The 18677-nt window shown below is 37.0% G+C and overlaps 4 protein-coding genes across 4 annotated transcripts; all 4 read right to left on the reverse strand.

Annotated features, from left to right (window-relative positions):
- Window positions 1-4743: 4743 nt before the first annotated feature.
- LOC116717631 (P2Y purinoceptor 1-like) lies at window positions 4744-7236 on the reverse strand. Its single transcript, XM_032559140.1, has one exon. The coding sequence runs from the start codon at window positions 6608-6610 to the stop codon at window positions 5612-5614; it is 999 nt and encodes a 332-aa protein (XP_032415031.1). The 5' UTR covers window positions 6611-7236; the 3' UTR covers window positions 4744-5611.
- A 1425-nt stretch (window positions 7237-8661) lies between these two features.
- On the reverse strand, window positions 8662-10587 carry LOC116717609 (P2Y purinoceptor 1-like). The gene has a single exon (XM_032559103.1). The coding sequence runs from the start codon at window positions 10296-10298 to the stop codon at window positions 9300-9302; it is 999 nt and encodes a 332-aa protein (XP_032414994.1). The 5' UTR covers window positions 10299-10587; the 3' UTR covers window positions 8662-9299.
- Window positions 10588-12193: 1606 nt separating this feature from the next.
- On the reverse strand, window positions 12194-16431 carry LOC116717617 (P2Y purinoceptor 1-like). The gene is made up of 2 exons (XM_032559115.1): window positions 14039-16431; window positions 12194-13878 (listed from the first exon to the last, which is right to left on the reverse strand). Exons 1-2 carry the CDS (start codon window positions 15031-15033, stop codon window positions 13875-13877), a joined length of 999 nt encoding a protein of 332 aa, XP_032415006.1. The 5' UTR covers window positions 15034-16431; the 3' UTR covers window positions 12194-13874.
- A 169-nt stretch (window positions 16432-16600) lies between these two features.
- On the reverse strand, window positions 16601-18169 carry LOC116717588 (P2Y purinoceptor 1-like). The gene has a single exon (XM_032559078.1). The coding sequence runs from the start codon at window positions 17908-17910 to the stop codon at window positions 16909-16911; it is 1002 nt and encodes a 333-aa protein (XP_032414969.1). The 5' UTR covers window positions 17911-18169; the 3' UTR covers window positions 16601-16908.
- Window positions 18170-18677: the final 508 nt, after the last annotated feature.

Consider the following 18677-nt stretch of genomic DNA (forward strand, 5'->3'; position numbering starts at 1 on the left):
AGCAAAACCTTTAGTGTTGTAATACATAAAACTTGCTAAACTCCACATTATGAAGCCAAATCAAAACAAAATTGAAGAAAAGAATGATCCATGAATTATGCACCATGATTAAAAGACAAAAATAAAAATCCAGCACAACCGTAGGAGTAGCTGCGACCCAGGGAAAAATCACCAAACCAGTTGTTGGGTTGGGAAAGGAATCAGTTTTTGACACCATTTTAATAAAAACATTATTTGAAAATTGCATTTTGTTTTTACTCAGGATATATTTGTATTTTACTACATTTTATTATTATGTGTTTGATGATCACAATTTGACTGTGGCAATAAAGAAAGAACAGAAACAATATGCAAGAAGATAAATACTTTTTCAAAAATCTATAACTTTGACCATGTGTGGATATGAAGAAAAAACAACAATGAATTCAATGAAATTTGTTAAAAAGACTTTCATACTTCTCAAATTATTATTCTAGTACAGCAGTGATAGTGAAACTGGTTTTACTTAACTTCTTATGTAAATGTTAATTTTCTAGCATTTGGCAGAACGAGTTAGACCTTGCAGAAAGGTTCTCCAAAGGTCCATTTAGTCCCATTACTGTAGTACACAATCAGAAAGGGGTGAGTGAGCATAAACAGCAGGTTCGTTAGTCCGAGGTTAAGAACAAAGATGTTAATAATCCGACGTTTGTTCCAGTTATTCACCAAATAACTCATTCCACAAGCATTCAGGATCAATCCAACAACAAAGATGTAAAAAACAGACAGGATTCCACATTCAACTAATTCCTCATCCAGTTTTCTACAATCTGTATCATTACATAATTTACAGTCGGTTGTATTCATTTTGCCTTCCAGAAACTAGTCCTATCTGCCCTTCTCTTCTGAGGCTCTGCTCACAAGATGAAGATGCAAAGAATGAACGCAAACTAAATATCTTCCTCCTTTAACTTCAGTTAAGTCACATGCAAGCCCATCAACCGTTCTGACAAAAGTAACAAGGCAGTAACATAACAGCACATTAAAATACCTGAACTATAGTGGGTGTTAACTTTGATTCCAAGAAGATATGTGTGGTCTGACAGATAAAGTTGTCTTCCAGCCCAACATTTTAACAGATCATCCTGCTTCCACATAACCGCCAGCACATAAGAGGAAGACAAACAGGCACAGGCCAGTGAATGACGAATAGTTTTCAGATGTCTTTAAAAATTTCTGAGGTCTAAATCTGAAGAAAAACAGCAACATTTAGAATTTATAATTCCGTCTTAAAAATTCTATGGTTAGTGAAGAGTTCAATAATGTGTTTATTTGCAGACATGACTAATTATTTCTATATATTTTCTATATATTAATCAATGGGAGACCAGTTACATTCGAAATGAGATCATTCTGACCTACAATAGCGATATTTCTTGCTAACTAGATGTTAGCAAGAAATTTCTTTTGATTTCAGGTATGGTTTCACATGTGACGTCGGTCTCCTATATGGTCACCTTCATAAAGTAATAGCCTATTTGAATTTTGCCAAAAGTATTTTTTTTCTCTAAAACATCTGTTGGGAAGAAAAAGGTGGGAAATTTTTGTGTGTGCCAAAATCACTTTTTGCAAAACTGGACTTAGGCCATTATTTTAAGGAAGGTGAAAATATTCTTACTGTGTTGCATCTTGGGTTGAGAGAACAAATCCTTTTCTTTCAAAGAACAGGTCCATGCATGCCTACAAACATTGTTATGCAATGTGTTATAAACTGTTGAACTGAACTTCGGGCCACAACCCCTGTCTTTTGGCACAAATTCAACACTGTTATTCACCAGTAGAAACAACACAGTGATATGAGAACATCATCAATTATGGTTATCTCTCTTCAAAAGAAACTGAGGTTTTTGTAGAGATTTGACTAAAATATTCAAGGCAAGTCTAGTTTGTATAGCTCATTTAGTTTGTATAGCTCTCCGTAGCTCAGTGCACAGAGGGCATTGCACTGACATAATAATATGTGTCTCTAAAAGCTTATATCCTTTCCACACAGTTGTGTGGACAGCTGTGTGTGTGTGTGAACTTGTATTTGATACATTGTAAGGACCATTTTCTCAACACACACTACGTCATGCGAACCAGATTTTTGGGTGTTTTTGGGTTCCGGTCTCTCTTGGACAGGAAAGTCCAAGCATACTGCTCCTCCAGTCACTCGGACCGGTTTTCCTCAAGTATTTTCTGTCGTAGAGATTATACGTTTTTTTCGCAACCATTTTACTCCCGGAAATGAAATGCTATAGAGAATCTGATATTTAATAATTTGTCTATACAAACCACTGCAATGATCATTCTATGGCCTGATTAATAGAACAGATTACTAAAATGACCAGCAACAACTTAAATTTGAAGTTGTTGCTGGTGATTTTATGGTTTTAAGTCTTGAAACAATTTCCAAGTTCAATATATTAACTCCCTATTGATTAATATGAACACTGCTGCCACCTGGTGACTGAAGGTTTGTTTATCAGTCAAGCATGCTTGATGAACATAATCAGTTTGAATTATGTTTTAATTCTCTCCCTGCTGGCAACAACAAGCTTTTCAGCTTGTCAATGTTCTTCTTAGGCCTCTAATGAGCCATCATTTGATCCAGGTGAATTAAACCAGGGAGAGAACTAGAACATGCAGGATGTCGGCCCTCAAGGACCCACTTTGGGCACCACTGCAAACTGTCAGGACTCTGGGTTTTTGGGTTTGGTTTTTCATCTTATTTATTATGTTTTAGTTCCCTTTAAGTTACCCCTTCATGGTCATTTTAGTTTTATTATTTGAGGTTATTTATTGTGGTTAGAATTGTCTTGTTATTGCTTTTTTATTTCAGCCCTCCTGTAGAGTTTCTAGTAATGTTTATTTATTAGTTATTTCATCACTCTAGGTTCAGTTATTCTTACATGTCTGAGTCTAGGTATACCTTTCTTTAGTGGTTCCAGTTAAGTTATTAAGTCCTTCAAGCTCCCCCATAGTGTTTGTAGTTTTCTTATGGCATCACCTTAAATGAATTAATCTTTTTGTCTAAATCCATGTCCATCTTTCTTTAGCGATTCTAGTTAAGTTATTTCTTTGTTTAGTCGTTCTAGTTAATCTAGCTCTATGTACCTGAGTTGTTGTTAGATGGGCCTTGTTTCTGTTTAGGTCTTTTTCTCTTCTAGTTTATCAGATTTCCTTTAGTCTTAGTGTTTCTTTAGCATTAGAAATACTTTCAGCTCCCTTGTGTTTCCTCCCTTTGATTCCCCAGAATATCTACTTAGCCTCATTGTGCCTCCATCTCCCGCCCCTCATCTAGCTCCTGTCCCAACTGCTTATTCCTGCAATCAATGGGCTCTTTGCACTTCAGCTTCCGCGTTGGGGGAAAATTCCGATCTATTGAAAATGGCCCTTTACTCTGGGTATTTGCAGGGCTTGTCCAAGGTAACAATTAATGATGTACATCGATCCGAAGCCCCAACAACTAAGCTGGAGAAAGGTTTTAAGATGTTCGCCTCGTTATACGTTCACATATACAAAGGTGAGCTTTACTTTCTTTAAACTTTGTGGCTAACATTAGCTTTAGCTTATGCTAGTAGGCAATATTCTCGGACATTTTTCTTGTAAAAAATGTGCTATTTAAGTATCTAAACATTTTTCATCCATTCTAACGGACAATGTTTTTACCTTATGTTCAAGTACATTACCTGCGTTTATTGTCGTTAGTGTCAGAGACCAAGTAACGGGGATTTTACGGTTCGGGCTTTTTGCTTCTGTAGCATGAGGAAACACAACAACAACAGTAGAGCAGCTCTGGTGTCAGAGTTCTAGTTCAGCTGACGGTTCAGGTTCAGAGTTGTTACTTAAGGTCTCCATGTTATTTCGCTTTATTAGTTTTGCATGCTTCTTGTGAAGCAGGACGGTGTTTACAGCGGTGTGTACAGGCGGATCAGTTGCTCGGCTGTCTGGCTCTGGTCTGCTCTCTCGTTCCCATAAACTCTCTTTCAGGCTGAATACAGAAGTGATTCCATGGAGATAACACAAGAGGCTCCTTTACCTTCGTCTTTAGGCTGAAGAAGCTGATCCGGAGTGAAGTGAAGGCTGTAAACTTTGCTGTGCGGCGTTAGCTTTAGCTGGTAGCCACGAATATTTACAAGCCACTGTCTTCTTAATTCAGGACCGCTTGGAAATCCATGAAAACTTAAAAGCCCATTATATTAGGAAGACAACAAAGTGCATAGTATTGTTTTATTTGCGTCTGAAATACTACTTTGTCTTTTCTAGCTGTCATAGTAACTCAAAGCGGAAAAAACAGAGCCGCATTTGCGCATGCGGTTGTGACGTCAGCGTGGCAGGTGCAAAGAGCCCATTATCTCATCTAGCTAGGTCCATTGTTCCATTTGCTACCTCCCAGTATTTAAGCTCCTCTATCTCAGTCACAACTTACCAGTCTGTCTCATCACTCTACTTGTCATTACCCTTGTTACCCTCGTGTCTCCAGTTTACTTTTGTTTTGGATTTTCTTGTACTTTTGGATTCTGTGAATGGATTTTCTTGATTACGGTAAAATATCCACAATATACTACGTGTATTCCTGCTGCGTTTTTGTTTACTACTCAACCACATCATGTCACAAACCTTTCTTCTCTTAAGCAATTTCAGTTCCTCTTTTGGGTCATTCGTTCACTTCCTGATCAGAACCATCTCCCCTCTTGAGAAACTACATGTCAGCAACCAGCGTTAAGCTCTGATCAACTTTACTGAGGTTACAAGTCATTTCTGATTCGCAAACACATTAAACATGATTTTTACTGATTCTCCTTTTCCTAACCTTTCATGTAGTATCTTCCTCCAACACATATCAGTGATCTTTGATTGCAGTTAAATATTTTACATCATTTCACATTCATTGTCAAAATCACATCCATAACCTCTTTAGATTCTCCAATTCAGCATCAAAACAACATTAATACAAATATTAATTCAATTACTTAAAGTGTTAAGACTTCATTCTTTAAAACTTTCTGCAGGATGGAAACTTACTTCCTATTTTTTCAGGAAGTCTGCTGTTCTTTTTCATGGCTTGACAGCACTCTCTCTCTGCCTATTTTTTTATGATGAAATACAAAAAGAAATAGAATTAAAGCAAAGTTTTCATGAAACAAAACAGAAAAGCACAACCATATTGATCTTATTGAAGTTCTATTCTATGGTAGGTCTAGATGTTACTTTAGATCAGGGGTCTCAAACTCCAATCCTTGAGGGCCGCAGTCCTGCAACTTTTAGATGTGCCTCTGCTGCACCACACCTGAATAGAACAATTAGGTCATTAGCAAGGCTCGGAGAACTGATCTACACAAGGAGGAGGTAATTAAGCCATTTCATTCCAGTGTTTTGTACCTGTGGCACATCTAAAAACTGTAGGTCTGCAGCCCTCGAGGACTGGAGTTTGAGACCCCTGCTTTAGATGATTAATTTTACAGGTAATTTCATGTATTGTTACTGCTTAACCAAAATGTCCAGCATGGGGAAATGTGATGATCTCAATTTACCTCAACAAAATCACATTATTTGTTACAATTTAACTCATGACAAAACATTACTTGTGTCATAAATCACTTCCAGCTTCTTGCGCAGTCTGTGATACCGGCACAGAGCTGGATTTCGACTTGAAACAACGACTGAAAATCTGGTGCCCCCCCCTCAGCAGCTGCCGGAATTGAGAAACCATTTCCTCATATAGACACAGGTAAACCAGCGGGTTAAGAGCATTGTGTAGGCTCACAAGACCACGGGTCACCTGGTGGGCAATAAAGACTGCAGAATCCCATTCTGGGCATGTCGTCTGACTAATCAGAACTCTGGAATACAGGCTGAGGTTCTTGAAAATATGGTATGGCGCATAACAAAGCGAGAACAGAAGAATCACTAGAGCCATCAGTTTTAAGATTTGTCGTTTCTGGTCTTTTTTCATCATATTTGAGCGGCAGATAACAACAGTCACATGTCCATAGCAACCTACGATGGTGACAAAAGGGATGCAGAATCCAACAAATGTCCATGCGATGGTGTAATCCAGGTAACTCTCAATATGTTCATAAGAGGTGGTGTCAAAGCACTTTGATCCGTTTGGATATGTTTTTGGGAAGAACATGTCTGGAAGACTCTGAACACTCACCAGAATCCAAATAATTACCGAGATGACCACAGAGTGAGTCGTAGTTAATTTTCCCATCACTCTCATTGGATGGACAACAGCCAGGTACCGGTACACACTTATGCAGGTGAGGAACCCGATGCTGCCGTATAAATTCAGGTTGTAGCAGAATCTTGTTACCTTGCAGAATTCATCTCCAAAGATCCATTTGTTTCCTTGAAGGTAGTACATGACGAGAAAAGGGAGATTCAGCAAATACAACATGTCTGCTAGTCCAAGGTTGAGAACAAGAATGTTAATACTCCGAAGTTTCTTCCAGTTGTGCAACAGAGACTTCATTCCCCATACATTCAGGACCAATCCAACAACAAACACCAAGATGTAGAGAGCAGGCAGGATTGTATGTTCAAATAATTTCTTATTGAGTGGAGTGCAGGTGGATGTATTCATCTTGTCTTCCAGGTCCAAATCAGTTTAGCCCTTCTCTTTTCTGAGGCTCTGCTTGCATAATGAAGATGCAGCTGACGAAAACAACTTAACTTCCTCCTTGAACTCAAGCTTAGTTGTGACCACAATGATCAGCTTACATAAAAATTATCACAATACCCTTTCCTGTCAGAGGTTTTGTAAGCAGGTGGCACATTTTTGAATATCAAAGACTTTTAGATATGTCTTTTCATATCATAAGTTGTCAGACATTTTTATTTTTGTGCTAGACAGTGTTCATAATGTTAAATCTAGCTGATAAATAAACCTAAATTATTATCTAAACACAAACTAAGGTAGTTTAACCTAATGGACAGCTGCAGTGAGACTGACGATAAGACTGAAACATACTGTACATATACTGTATAGGTTACCAATAAATTTCTTATTTAAAAAAGTCCCGGCCTCTCTTATGCTTGGACTTTCCTGTCCAAGCATACTGCTCCTCCAGTCACTGGGACCGGTTTTCCTCAAGTATTTTCTGTCGTAGAGATTATACGTTTTTTTCGCAACCATTTTACTCCCGGAAATGAAATTCTATAGAGAATCTGATATTTAATAATTTGTCTATACAAACCACTGCAATGATCATTCTATGGCCTGATTAATAGAACAGATTACTAAAATGACCAGTAACAACTTAAATTTGAAGTTGTTGCTGGTGATTTTATGGTTTTAAGTCTTTAAACAATTTCAAAGTTCAATTTATATCCCTATTGATTAATATGAACACTGCTGCCACCTGGTGTCTGAAGGTTTGTTTATCAGTCAAGCATGATTGATGAACATAATCAGTTTGAATTATGTTTTAATTCTCTCCCTGCTGGCAACAACAAGCTTTTCAGCTTGTCAATGTTCTTCTTAGGCCTCTAATGAGCCATCATTTGATCCAGGTGAATTAAACCAGGGAGAGAACTAGAACATGCAGGATGTCGGCCCTCAAGGACCCACTTTGGGCACCACTGCAAACTGTCAGGACTCTGGGTTTTTGGGTTTGGTTTTGTTTTTTCATCTTATTTAATTTTATGTTTTAGTTCTCTTTAAGTTACCCCTTCATGGTCATTTTAGTTTTATTATTTGAGGTTATTTATTGTGGTTAGAATTGTCTTGTTATTGCTTTTTTATTTCAGCCCTCCTGTAGTGTTTCTAGTAATGTTTATTTATTAGTTATTTCATCACTCTAGGTTCAGTTATTCTTACATGTCTGAGTCTAGGTATACCTTTCTTTAGTGGTTCCAGTTAAGTTAAGTCCTTCTAGCTCCCCCATAGTGTTTGTAGTTTTCTTATGGCATCACCTTAAATGAATTAATCTTTTTGTCTGAATCTATGTCCATCTTTCTTTAACGATTCTAGTTAGGTTATTTCTTTGTTTAGTCGTTCTAGTTAATCTACCTCTATGTTCCTGAGTTGTTGTTAGATGAGCCTTGTTTCTGTTTAGGTTTGTTTATATTTTCCCTCATGTCTTTTTTTCTTCAAGTTTATCAGATTTCCTGTAGTTTTAGTGTTTCTTTAGTATTAGAAATACTTTCAGCTCCCTTGTGTTTCCTCCCTTTTATTCCCCAGAATATCTACTTAGCCTCATTGTGCCACCATCTCCCGCCCCTCAGCTAGCTCCTGTCCCAACTGCTCATTCCTGCAATCTATTATCTCATCTAGCTAGGTCCATTGTTCCATTTGCTACCTCCCAGTATTTAAGCTCCTCTATCTCAGTCACAACTTACCAGTCTGTCTCATCACTTTGCTTGTCATTACCCTTGTTACCCTTGTGTCTCCAGTTTATTTTGTTTTGGATTTTCTTGTACTTTTTGATTCTGTGAATTTATTTTTCTTGATTACGGTAAAATAGCCACAATATACTACGTGTATTTCCTGCTGCGTTTTTGTTTACTACTCAACCACATCATGTCACAAACCTTTCTTCTCTTCAGCAATTTCAGTTCCTCTTTTGGGTCATTCATTCACTTCCTGATCAGCACCATCTCCCCTCTTGAGAAACTACATGTCAGCAACCAGTGTTAAGCTCTGATCAACTTTACTGAGGTTACAAGTCATTTCTGATTCGCAAACACATTAAACATGATTTTTACTGATTCTCCTTTTCCTAACCTTTCATGTAGTATCTTCCTCCAACACATATCAGTGATCTTTGATTGCAGTTACAAATTTTACATCATTTCAAATTCATTGTCAAAATCACATCCATAACCTCTTTAGATTCTCCAATTCAGCATCAAAACAACATTAATACAAATATTAATTCAATTACTTAAAGTGTTAAGACTTCATTCTTTAAAACTTTCTGCAGGATGGAAACTTACTTCCTATTTTTTCAGGAAGTCTGCTGTTCTTTTTCATGGCTTGACAGCACTCTCTCTCTCTCTGCCTATTTTTTACAATTAAATACAAAAAGAAATAGAATTAAAGCAAAGTTTTCATGAAACAAAACAGAAAAGCACAACCATATTGATCTTATTGAAGATTGATTATAGTGTAGGTCTAGATGTTACTTTAGATGATTAATTTTACAGGTAATTTCATGTATTGTTACTGCTAAACCAAAATGTCCAGCATGGGGAAATGTGATGATCTCAATTTACCTCAACAAAATCACATTATTTGTTACAATTTAACTCATGACAAAACATTACTTGTGTCATAAATCACTTCCAGCTTCTTGCTCAGCCTGTGATACCGGCACAGAGCTGGATTTTGACTTGAAACGACAACTGAAAATCTGGTGGCCCCCCCTCAGCAGCTGCCTGAACTGAGAAACCATTTCCTCATATAGACACAGGTAAACCAGCGGGTTAAGAGCATTGTGTAGGCTCACAAGACCACGGGTTACCTGGCGGGCAATAAAGACTGCAGAATCCCATTCTGGGCATGTCCTCTGCTTACGCAGAACTCTGGAATACAGGCTGAGGTTCTTGAAAATGTGGTATGGCGCATAACAAAGCGAGAACAGAAGAATCACTATAGCCATCAGTTTTAAGATTTGTCGTTTCTGGTCTTTTTTCATCATATTTGAACGGCAGATAACAACAGTCACATGTCCATAGCAACCTACAATGGTGACAAAAGGGATGCAGAATCCAACGAATGTCCATGCGATGGTGTAATCCAGGTAACTCTCAATATGTTCATAAGAGGTGGTGTCAAAGCACTTTGATCCGTTTGGATATGTTTTTGGGAAGAACATGTCTGGAAGACTCTGAACACTCACCAGAATCCAAATAATTACCGAGATGACCACAGAGTGAGTCGTAGTTAATTTTCCCATCACTCTCATTGGATGGACAACAGCCAGGTACCGGTACACACTTATGCAGGTGAGGAACCCGATGCTGCCGTATAAATTCAGGTTGAAGCAGAATCTTGTTACCAAGCAGAATTCATCTCCAAAGATCCATTTGTTTCCTTGAAGGTAGTACATGACGAGAAAAGGGAGATTCAGCAAATACAACATGTCTGCTAGTCCAAGGTTGAGAACAAGAATGTTAATACTCCAAAGTTTCTTCCAGTTGTGCATCAGAGACTTCATTCCCCATACATTCAGGACCAATCCAACAACAAACACCAAGATGTAGAGAGCAGGTAGGATTGTATGTTCAAATAATTTCTTATTGGGTTGAGTGCAGGTGGATGTATTCATTTTGTCTTATGGATCTAAGTCAGTTCAGCCCTTCTCTCCTCTGAGGCTCTGCTTGCAAAATGAAGATGCAGCAGACGAAAACAACTTAACTTCCTCCTTGAATTCAAGCTTAGCTGTGACCACAATTTTGAGCTTACATAAAAATTACCACAATACCCTTTCCTGTCAGAGGTTTTATTAGCAGGCTGCACTTTTTTGAAAGTCCTAATGGGCAACTGCAGTGAAACTGGCAGTAAGACTGAAACATATGGTGAGGATAGCTTACCAATAAATTTATTATTTAATAAAGTCCCTGGATCTCTTACCACCTGCCTGGCCCAGAATACTCCTCCTCCAGTCACTAGGACTAGTCTTTCTCAATTATTTTCTGTCATTTGTTTATTTCGCAACCATTTTACTCCCAGAAATGAAATGGTATAGAGATCTCATGTTTAATAATTTGTCTATACAAACCACTGCAATGACCATTCTATGACCTGATTGATAAAACATATTGTTAAAATGACCAGCAACAACTTCAAATTTAAGTTGTTGCTGGTCATTTTATGGTTTTAAGTCTTGAAACAATTTCCAAGTTCAATATATTAACGCCCTATTGATTAATTTGAACACTGCTGCCATCTAGTGACTGAAGGTTTGTTTATCAGTCAAGCATGCTTGATGAACATAATCATCAGTTTGAATTAAAATGCGTAGCCTGTTCTGATTGGCTCTGATTGGTAACTTCATTTAAATGGTAAATGGAGTAAAGTTATATAGTGCTTTTCCAATCATTTTGACCATTCAAAGCATATTTCAATCATACACACCTATAAAAATAATTTCATGCTTTTTTGTGTCCTGGACTTTGAGCTCATAATAATGTGATTATAAAAAGCAACAAAAATGGCAAAATATTATACATAAAATAATGTTTAGTGTAAGTAGCCTATATCTTATTTGATGGGGTTGTGAAGGACCTTGATTTTGGATAAGGGAGCTCTGGGCCAAAAAACAGTTGAGAACTCTTCATCTATCTATTGAAATATTTTGTTTATTAAAACATTGAACCAGTGCATACATTGGTGACAGAGCATTTCGTATATAATTTAAATAACTTCTCAACTGTAAAACAAAACACCTTTTTAGACCATTTCTGTGTTTCCTGTGTGTCTTTAAATGCAATCATGGCCCTTCCTGAGCAAAACCATAGATCTTCTGATAACCAGCTTGTAGCAGCTCTTTCACTCAGCCGCTGTGTCTTCGTACTGCAAATACACAAAATCTTACCCAGTATTTTTGTGTTTTCTCTGGTTTTGCTTTTTTTCCAAGTGCACTAAGGTACAAGTAACTTTTTAGCAAGATATACAAGTTCCGGCCATTTACCATCGCTGCTGAGTGATCACGAATGTCCCTTAACATTAGCATCTCCTCCAATGACATGCCTTTTTTTTCTTGTTAAAAATGTGAACTTTTTGGACACAACGACATGAAAGCTGTTTTCGCTGTTTTGAGGCGTCGAGATGCGGTATTCAAACCAAAGAACAATATGTATGCTGGTTAAGCATGGTGGTAGTGTCATTTCTTGGGTTTTACTGCAGCTGACTCATTAGCTCATCTGCAGGTTAAAATCCAAGTAAAACATTCATCATATACTGAATGTTTTAGTTCAACATATGAACTAAAAGATAAAATATAAGTCCACCCTAAAAAAGAAATGGTTTAAACAACCAATAAAAGTGACATTCAAATAATGTGGGTATTGAAACCGAAGACGGAAACGTGCAAACTAGCTTGTGGAAGCTTCGAAAACTCAACAGGATGTGGCAAGTTTTCTTAAACCACACACTTATCTTTTTTGGAACGTGGGTGTGTCTATTACACAGGTATCAACTAAAACTTTCTGAACATGAAAGTTTGTTCACATTTTTATTTTTATTTCAAGTATGAATAAAATAGGACAAAGACCAGAAATGTAAACATAGTCATATTTATAAACATAATTAATCAAAGATTGATCAGAAGACTTTTCATGTTGGACTGGTTATGCACAGCAATACTTTTGTTTTAACTAACATTTTAACTACAAATCCCTTGAATTTGTTGTGGATTTAATCTCATTCTGAGAGGGTCCAATGTACCAGCAGCAACAATAACCTCAGTGTTATGATACCACCACCATGCTTAACAGTTGGTACATTGTTTACAATCTTTTTCTTCAAAGCAGTGATATTACCAATCTAAGGGTAAAATCTGTTAAAAAGAAAAAAATTAAATGAGTTTTGTTGTACATGCAATTCTAGTAGATGTAAATTTTAGTACATAGAAAAAATAAATTACAGATAAAGAAATATTCCATATGTTATGTAATGTTTATGACAAAACCACATAAAACCAATACATTCTTTTATAATATAAGGATTTTTTTTAACATCTTATTTAGACGTCAATTTAAATTTCTATGACGCTCAGCATAGTCTAATCAAACCTAATCTTGAATGCGAAGCCTAGGTTGGTTTTTAACACTGTAGTTCACTAAAGACATGCTTAATATAATTATTTTCTTACGCGTAAACTAACCAACATGGTTTCCTGGAAAAATTCACCATGAACTTTATAAACCACACACTTATCTTTTTTTGGAACTTGGGTGTGTCTATTACGCAGCTATGAACTCAAACTGTCTGTATATGAAAGTTTGTTCACATTTTTATTTCACATATAAATAAAATAGCACAAAGATCAGGTATTCAAACGTACTCATATTTATAAACATAGTCAATCAAAGATTCATTTGAAGCCTTTTTATGTTGGACTGATTATGGACAGTAAAACTTTCTCTTTTTTTTAACTACAAATACTTGAATTTGTTATGGATTTCCTCTAATTCTGAAAGGGTTCAATTTACCAGCAGCAAAAATAACCTCAGTATGATGCTACCACCACCATGCTTAACAACTTTTTTCTTCAATACAATGGTGATATTAAAAATATAAGGGTAAAATATGTTAAAAAGAAAAATTAAAATGTGAGTATTGTTGTTATACATGCAATTGTAGTAGATGTAATAAAACAAATATATTCCAGACAAAAAAATAGTCCATATGTTATGTAATGTTTATGACAAAACAACATAAAACCAGCCAATACATTCTTTTATAATATAATGAATTTTTTTTACATGTTATTTAGACTTCAATTTAAATTTCTATGACGTTCAGCATAGTCTACGCAGTATGATTCACTAAAGACATGCTTGATATTATTATTAAGCATGTCTTTAAACTAACCAACATGGTTTCCTGGAAAAATTTACCATGAACTTTATAAAACAGGAAGTATGCAGTGTTCATACAAAAACAAAAATACACTTCGTCAGTAGGAAGAAATAGTGTGGAAGGTTGAAAGAACTGCAGTCATCATTTTGGTCGAAAAGTATTCTATTCTCTGAACTACAGTGAGTCAAACACGTGTTCAAAAACTTTATACTTTTGACAATGAATGGGTTAAAAAGAGATTACACATTGAACTGGATTACACCATTTTGACATCACATTATTTGTTGCAATTTAATTCATGACAAAACATTACTTGCTGTCATGTTCTCCTTGTTAGTATAGTGGTGAGTATGCCCGCCTGTCACGCTTGAGACTGGGGTTCGATTCCCCGATGGGGAGTGAAGTTTGTTTCAGGTCCCTCTTGAAAATGAGATCTAGATCTCAATGGGGTTTACCTGATTAAATAAAGAATTATTATTATATAAATCACTTCCAGCTTCTTGCTCAGCCTGTGATACCGGCACGGAGCTGGATTTTGACTTGAAACGACGACTGAAAATCTGGTGCCCCCCCCTCAGCAGCTGCCTGAACTGAGAAACCATTTCCTCATATAGACACAGGTAAACCAGCGGGTTAAGAGCATTGTGTAGGCTCACAAGACCACGGGTTACCTGGCGGGCAATAAAGACTCCAGAGTCCCATTTGGGGCATGTTCTCTGCTTACGCAGAACTCTGGAATACAGGCTGAGGTACTTGAAAATATGGTAGGGCGCATAACAAAGCGAGAAGAGAAGAATCACTAGAGCCATCAGTTTTAAGATTTGTCGTTTCTGGGTTTTTTTCATCATATCTGAACGGCAGATAACAACAGTCACATGTCCATAGCAACCTACAAAAGTGACAAAAGGGATGCAGAATCCAACGAATGTCCATGCGATGGTATAATCCAGGTAACTCTCAATATGTTCATAAGAGGTGGTGTCAAAGCATTTTGATCCGTTTGGATATGTTTTTGGATAGAACATGTCTGGAATACTCTGAACACTCACCAGAATCCAAATAATTACCGAGATGACCACAGAGTCAGTCGTAGTTAATCTCCCCATCACTCTCATTGGATGGACAACAGCCAGGTACCGGTACGCACTTATACAGGTGAGGAACCCGATGCTGCCGTATAAATTAAGGTTGTAGCAGAATCTTGTTACCTTGCAGAATCCATCTCCAAAGATCCATTTGTTTCCTTTAAAGTAGTAAACGATGAGAAAGGGGAGATTCAGCAGATACAAAATGTCTGCTAGTCCAAGGTTGAGAACAAGAATATTAATACTCCGAAGTTTCTTCCAGTTGTGAAGCAAAGACTTCATTCCCCATACATTCAGGACCAATCCAACAACAAACACCAAGATGTAGAGAGCAGGCAGGATTGTATGTTCAAATAATTTCTTATTGGGTTGAGTGCAGGTGGATGTATTCATTTTGTCTTCCAGATCCAAGTTAGTTCAGCTCTTCTCCTCTGAGGCTCTGCTCACAAAATGAAGGTGGAGTTGACGAAAACAACTTAAATAACTTCCTCTTTAAACTCAAGTTCAGCTGTAGCTAAATTTATCAGCTCAAATTAAAACAACCATGAGAGCCTTTCAGCAGGGCTCTTCCTGTCAAAAATTGTCAGATAACTTTTTATAGCAGGCTGCAGTGAAACTGGCAATAAAACTGAAACACATGTTAAGAATAATTGACCAATATTGTCTCAGTCTCACAATGTTTCACAGAGAGTTAAAAATAAAATAAAATGTAGTCAAAGTTATGGAGGCTGATGAGACAGCTCACAAAACGCCTGGATTGAGACAAACTGCCTCAAAGTTTTCGTGTGCCGTTATTTACAACATATCTGTTCAAGCAAACAGGCGTGATCAGCTATCTGCTATGTAGATCACATTCTTGTGATATACTATAGTAGCTACAGCAAACAACATTAGCAGGATCTGACACTTTTAGCAGGAGCTAATGCAAAATCAAACCAAATTGGAAGATAATAATAAATCAAGGTTTATAGTGACAATGAAGCACCTTTAAGTCTTTGAAACACAACATTCTAATGTATTTGATGAAATGTTTGGATGCTGACCATATAACAGCTTACTCAGTGGACATCTTTGATGCGCCACTCAAAGCCTCTATTTCGGTATCCTTTGCTCAAGTTTGCAGAACCACTTTGGTAAATTCTTTACATTTTTATACAATATACAACATTTTTATACATCTTCTTAGAGAAATCAGTTTTGTCACATGACTGCTGCTAGTAGAGTAAGTCACTGAAGAGTAAAGAGTCAACTAACCCGTTTTAAAGCTGGTATTTGTTGTTTTTTACTTCTAATGATTTAGTTTTCCTTATCTCTTTCATTTAGTTGAATGTTGCAAATCTAGCTAAACAGTTTGTTGCCTCAAGTATTTTTTGTAAATAAATTCCAACATTTTGGAGAAAAATGGTGTCAATTCTGTATATGTGTGCAGGTTGAGAATAACAGTGTGTGAGTTCATTCTTTCATCCACTTCCTAACAAGTATTTAGGTCACGCCCATTTCTACAGAAACATTTTTTTTCTTGCTATGTTGTGACATGTAAAACTTGTCCTCAAGTTGCTGGTTTCAGTAAATCTTTAACCTTGAACACACTTGGATTATGTAGCAGACAATGGATCCTGCAGTCAACCCAACTCAGCTTTAACATCTGAAGAAAAAAAGAACATAACAGAGAATTTAGAGTGGTAAATATAAATTACTGGTATTTGAGTAGTGCTTTATCAAGTCCAGAGGAACCTAAAGTGCTAAAATCTGGCTAATGAACCTCCAGTGCACCTGAATCAAAACAAATATGAAGAGATGAATGGGCCAAAATTCTTACACAGTGACGTAAAAGACTCACTTCCAGCCATCCAGCTGTCACACTTTATGGGTGTTGCTTCTATGGAAATCAAGACCAAACCAGTTATTCAGTTTAGGATGTGTTTGTTTTAATAAATAAAATCATTCATAAAAACTGTAATTTGTGTTTAGTCTGAATGTCTTCGCATTATATTGCAGTGTGTATTCATAATGAACATTTGAAAGAAAGAATAAATGTGTATGCGTATACAGTACATAATTTTGATCATGTGTGGATGAAAACAAACAAAAAAATTATTCAACCAAATGTGTTCAAAAGAGACTTTCTCCATTCCCACATTATATTATCTGCTATTGTAGCAGGGACAGTTAAGTTTGATTAATTAATCAAGAAGATGGAAGAATACAAAGTGAAAAGAACATCACAACGATTTCCCTTGTGACAGTCACCAAAAATCAGACCTTTTCTTAAAAAGAACTGACAGCTTCTTCTTCACTCTGTGGCACCGGCACAGAACTGGATCTGGACTCGAACAAACGTCTGAAACTCTGTGAGCCTTGATCCAACAGCTGCTTCAACTGAACAGTCATATCCTTATTTACATTTAAGTAAACCAGCGGATTAAGAGCACTGTTCAGGCTCACGAGACCACGACTTGCCTGATGTGCAATGAAAACTTCAGAATTCCACGTGGGGCAAATATCCCTGGTAAACTGAACTCTGGCATACAGGGTCATGTTCTTGAATACATGGTAGGGCGCATAACAAAATGAGAAGAGAAAAAGCAATAAAACCATCAGTTTTAAGATTTGTTGTTTCCGATGCTTTTTCACCGTATTTGAGCGGCAGACAACAAGAGTCACATGTCCATAGCAGCCCACGGTGACGACGAACGGGATGAAGAATCCGATGAACGTCCAGCAGAGGCTGTAGTGCAGGTATCTCTCCACATTTTTCAAATCAGTTGTATCATAACATTGTCCAGTCATGTTCTCTGAATGTTTGGGGAACAACATGTCTGGAAAACTTTGAGCACTTACAAAAATCCACACCAGGACTGAGATGACTACAGAGTGAGTTGAAGTCAGTCTCCCCTTTACTCTGATTGGATGGACAACACCCAGGAATCGGTACACACTTATACAGGTGAGGAATCCGATACTCCCATATAAATTCAGTTTAGAGCAGAATCTTGTTATCTTGCAGAAAGGTACTCCAAAGGTCCATTTGCTTCCTTTAAGATAGTACACAATCAGAAAGGGGAGTGTCAGCAGATACAACATATCTGCTAGTCCAAGGTTAAGAACAAGAATGTTAACAATCCGCAGTTTCTTCCAGTTGTGCAGCAAAGACTTAATTCCCCATACATTCAGCAGCAGTCCAACAGCGAATACAAAAATGTAAAGAGCAGGCAGCACTTTATTCTCAAATAAGTCCATGTGTCTGGTTATGCAGTTGGTTGTATTCATTTTGTCTTCCAGGAGAAAGTCAGTTGTGCCTTATTCCTCTGAGGTGCCGCTCACAAAATGAAAGTCCAGTGAATGAAGACAACCTGAATGACTTCCTCCTTGAATTTCGTCAGCCTTAGGCTAAGCAGCCTTTCCGAGGAAAGTGTCTTGTCATTACACGCCTAGTTTGGAGCAGGTTTGTAATTGCAGATAAAATACCAGAACTTTGTTTGGACAAAAACAGATTCCAGGAAGATTTGTTTCAAAGATTATGCAACTTTCACATTATGGCTGCATGAAGAGAATGGCAAACAAACACAAATCTATGAGTGATCAATTGTTTTTAGATGTATTGAGAAATCAGAATTTCTGAGGTCCAAATCGGAGAAACAAAATTCAAAATCCCAACATAGAAATTCAGCTCCTCTTTACCAAACACAACCTCGATTCCCCGGCCACACTACTATATGTAACAAAGATAGTGAGAAATCAGCTTAATTCTTCATAACTCAGTGTCACACAATGTGCTCTAAAATCTTTATGAAGCAAGCTTATTAAGTGCTTAAATTCATAAAATGCATATAAAGCTCTTGTGAACTGCTCATACTGCTAACAGTAATCAGTCTGGTCACTGAGCACATGAATAAAAACCAAATAAAATCACTGGTTTTACAACCTTGGGTAATCATTCGAAAATCAAATTTGTGAGGTACTGTAAATTACATGTAACATGTTGGAAATCAGTTAGCTTCATACTATTTTTAGCTGCTTTTTATGTTTATTTCACT

This window comes from Xiphophorus hellerii, chromosome 1 (assembly GCF_003331165.1).
Source record: "Xiphophorus hellerii strain 12219 chromosome 1, Xiphophorus_hellerii-4.1, whole genome shotgun sequence".
Classification (NCBI taxonomy): domain Eukaryota; kingdom Metazoa; phylum Chordata; class Actinopteri; order Cyprinodontiformes; family Poeciliidae; genus Xiphophorus; species Xiphophorus hellerii.

What these genes read in the sequence shown, in the direction of transcription:
- LOC116717631 (XM_032559140.1), bottom strand. Translation starts at nt 6,610, where the DNA reads ATGAATACATCCACCTGCACTCCACTCAATAAGAAATTATTTGAACAT.
- LOC116717609 (XM_032559103.1), bottom strand. Translation starts at nt 10,298, where the DNA reads ATGAATACATCCACCTGCACTCAACCCAATAAGAAATTATTTGAACAT.
- LOC116717617 (XM_032559115.1), bottom strand. Translation starts at nt 15,033, where the DNA reads ATGAATACATCCACCTGCACTCAACCCAATAAGAAATTATTTGAACAT.
- LOC116717588 (XM_032559078.1), bottom strand. Translation starts at nt 17,910, where the DNA reads ATGAATACAACCAACTGCATAACCAGACACATGGACTTATTTGAGAAT.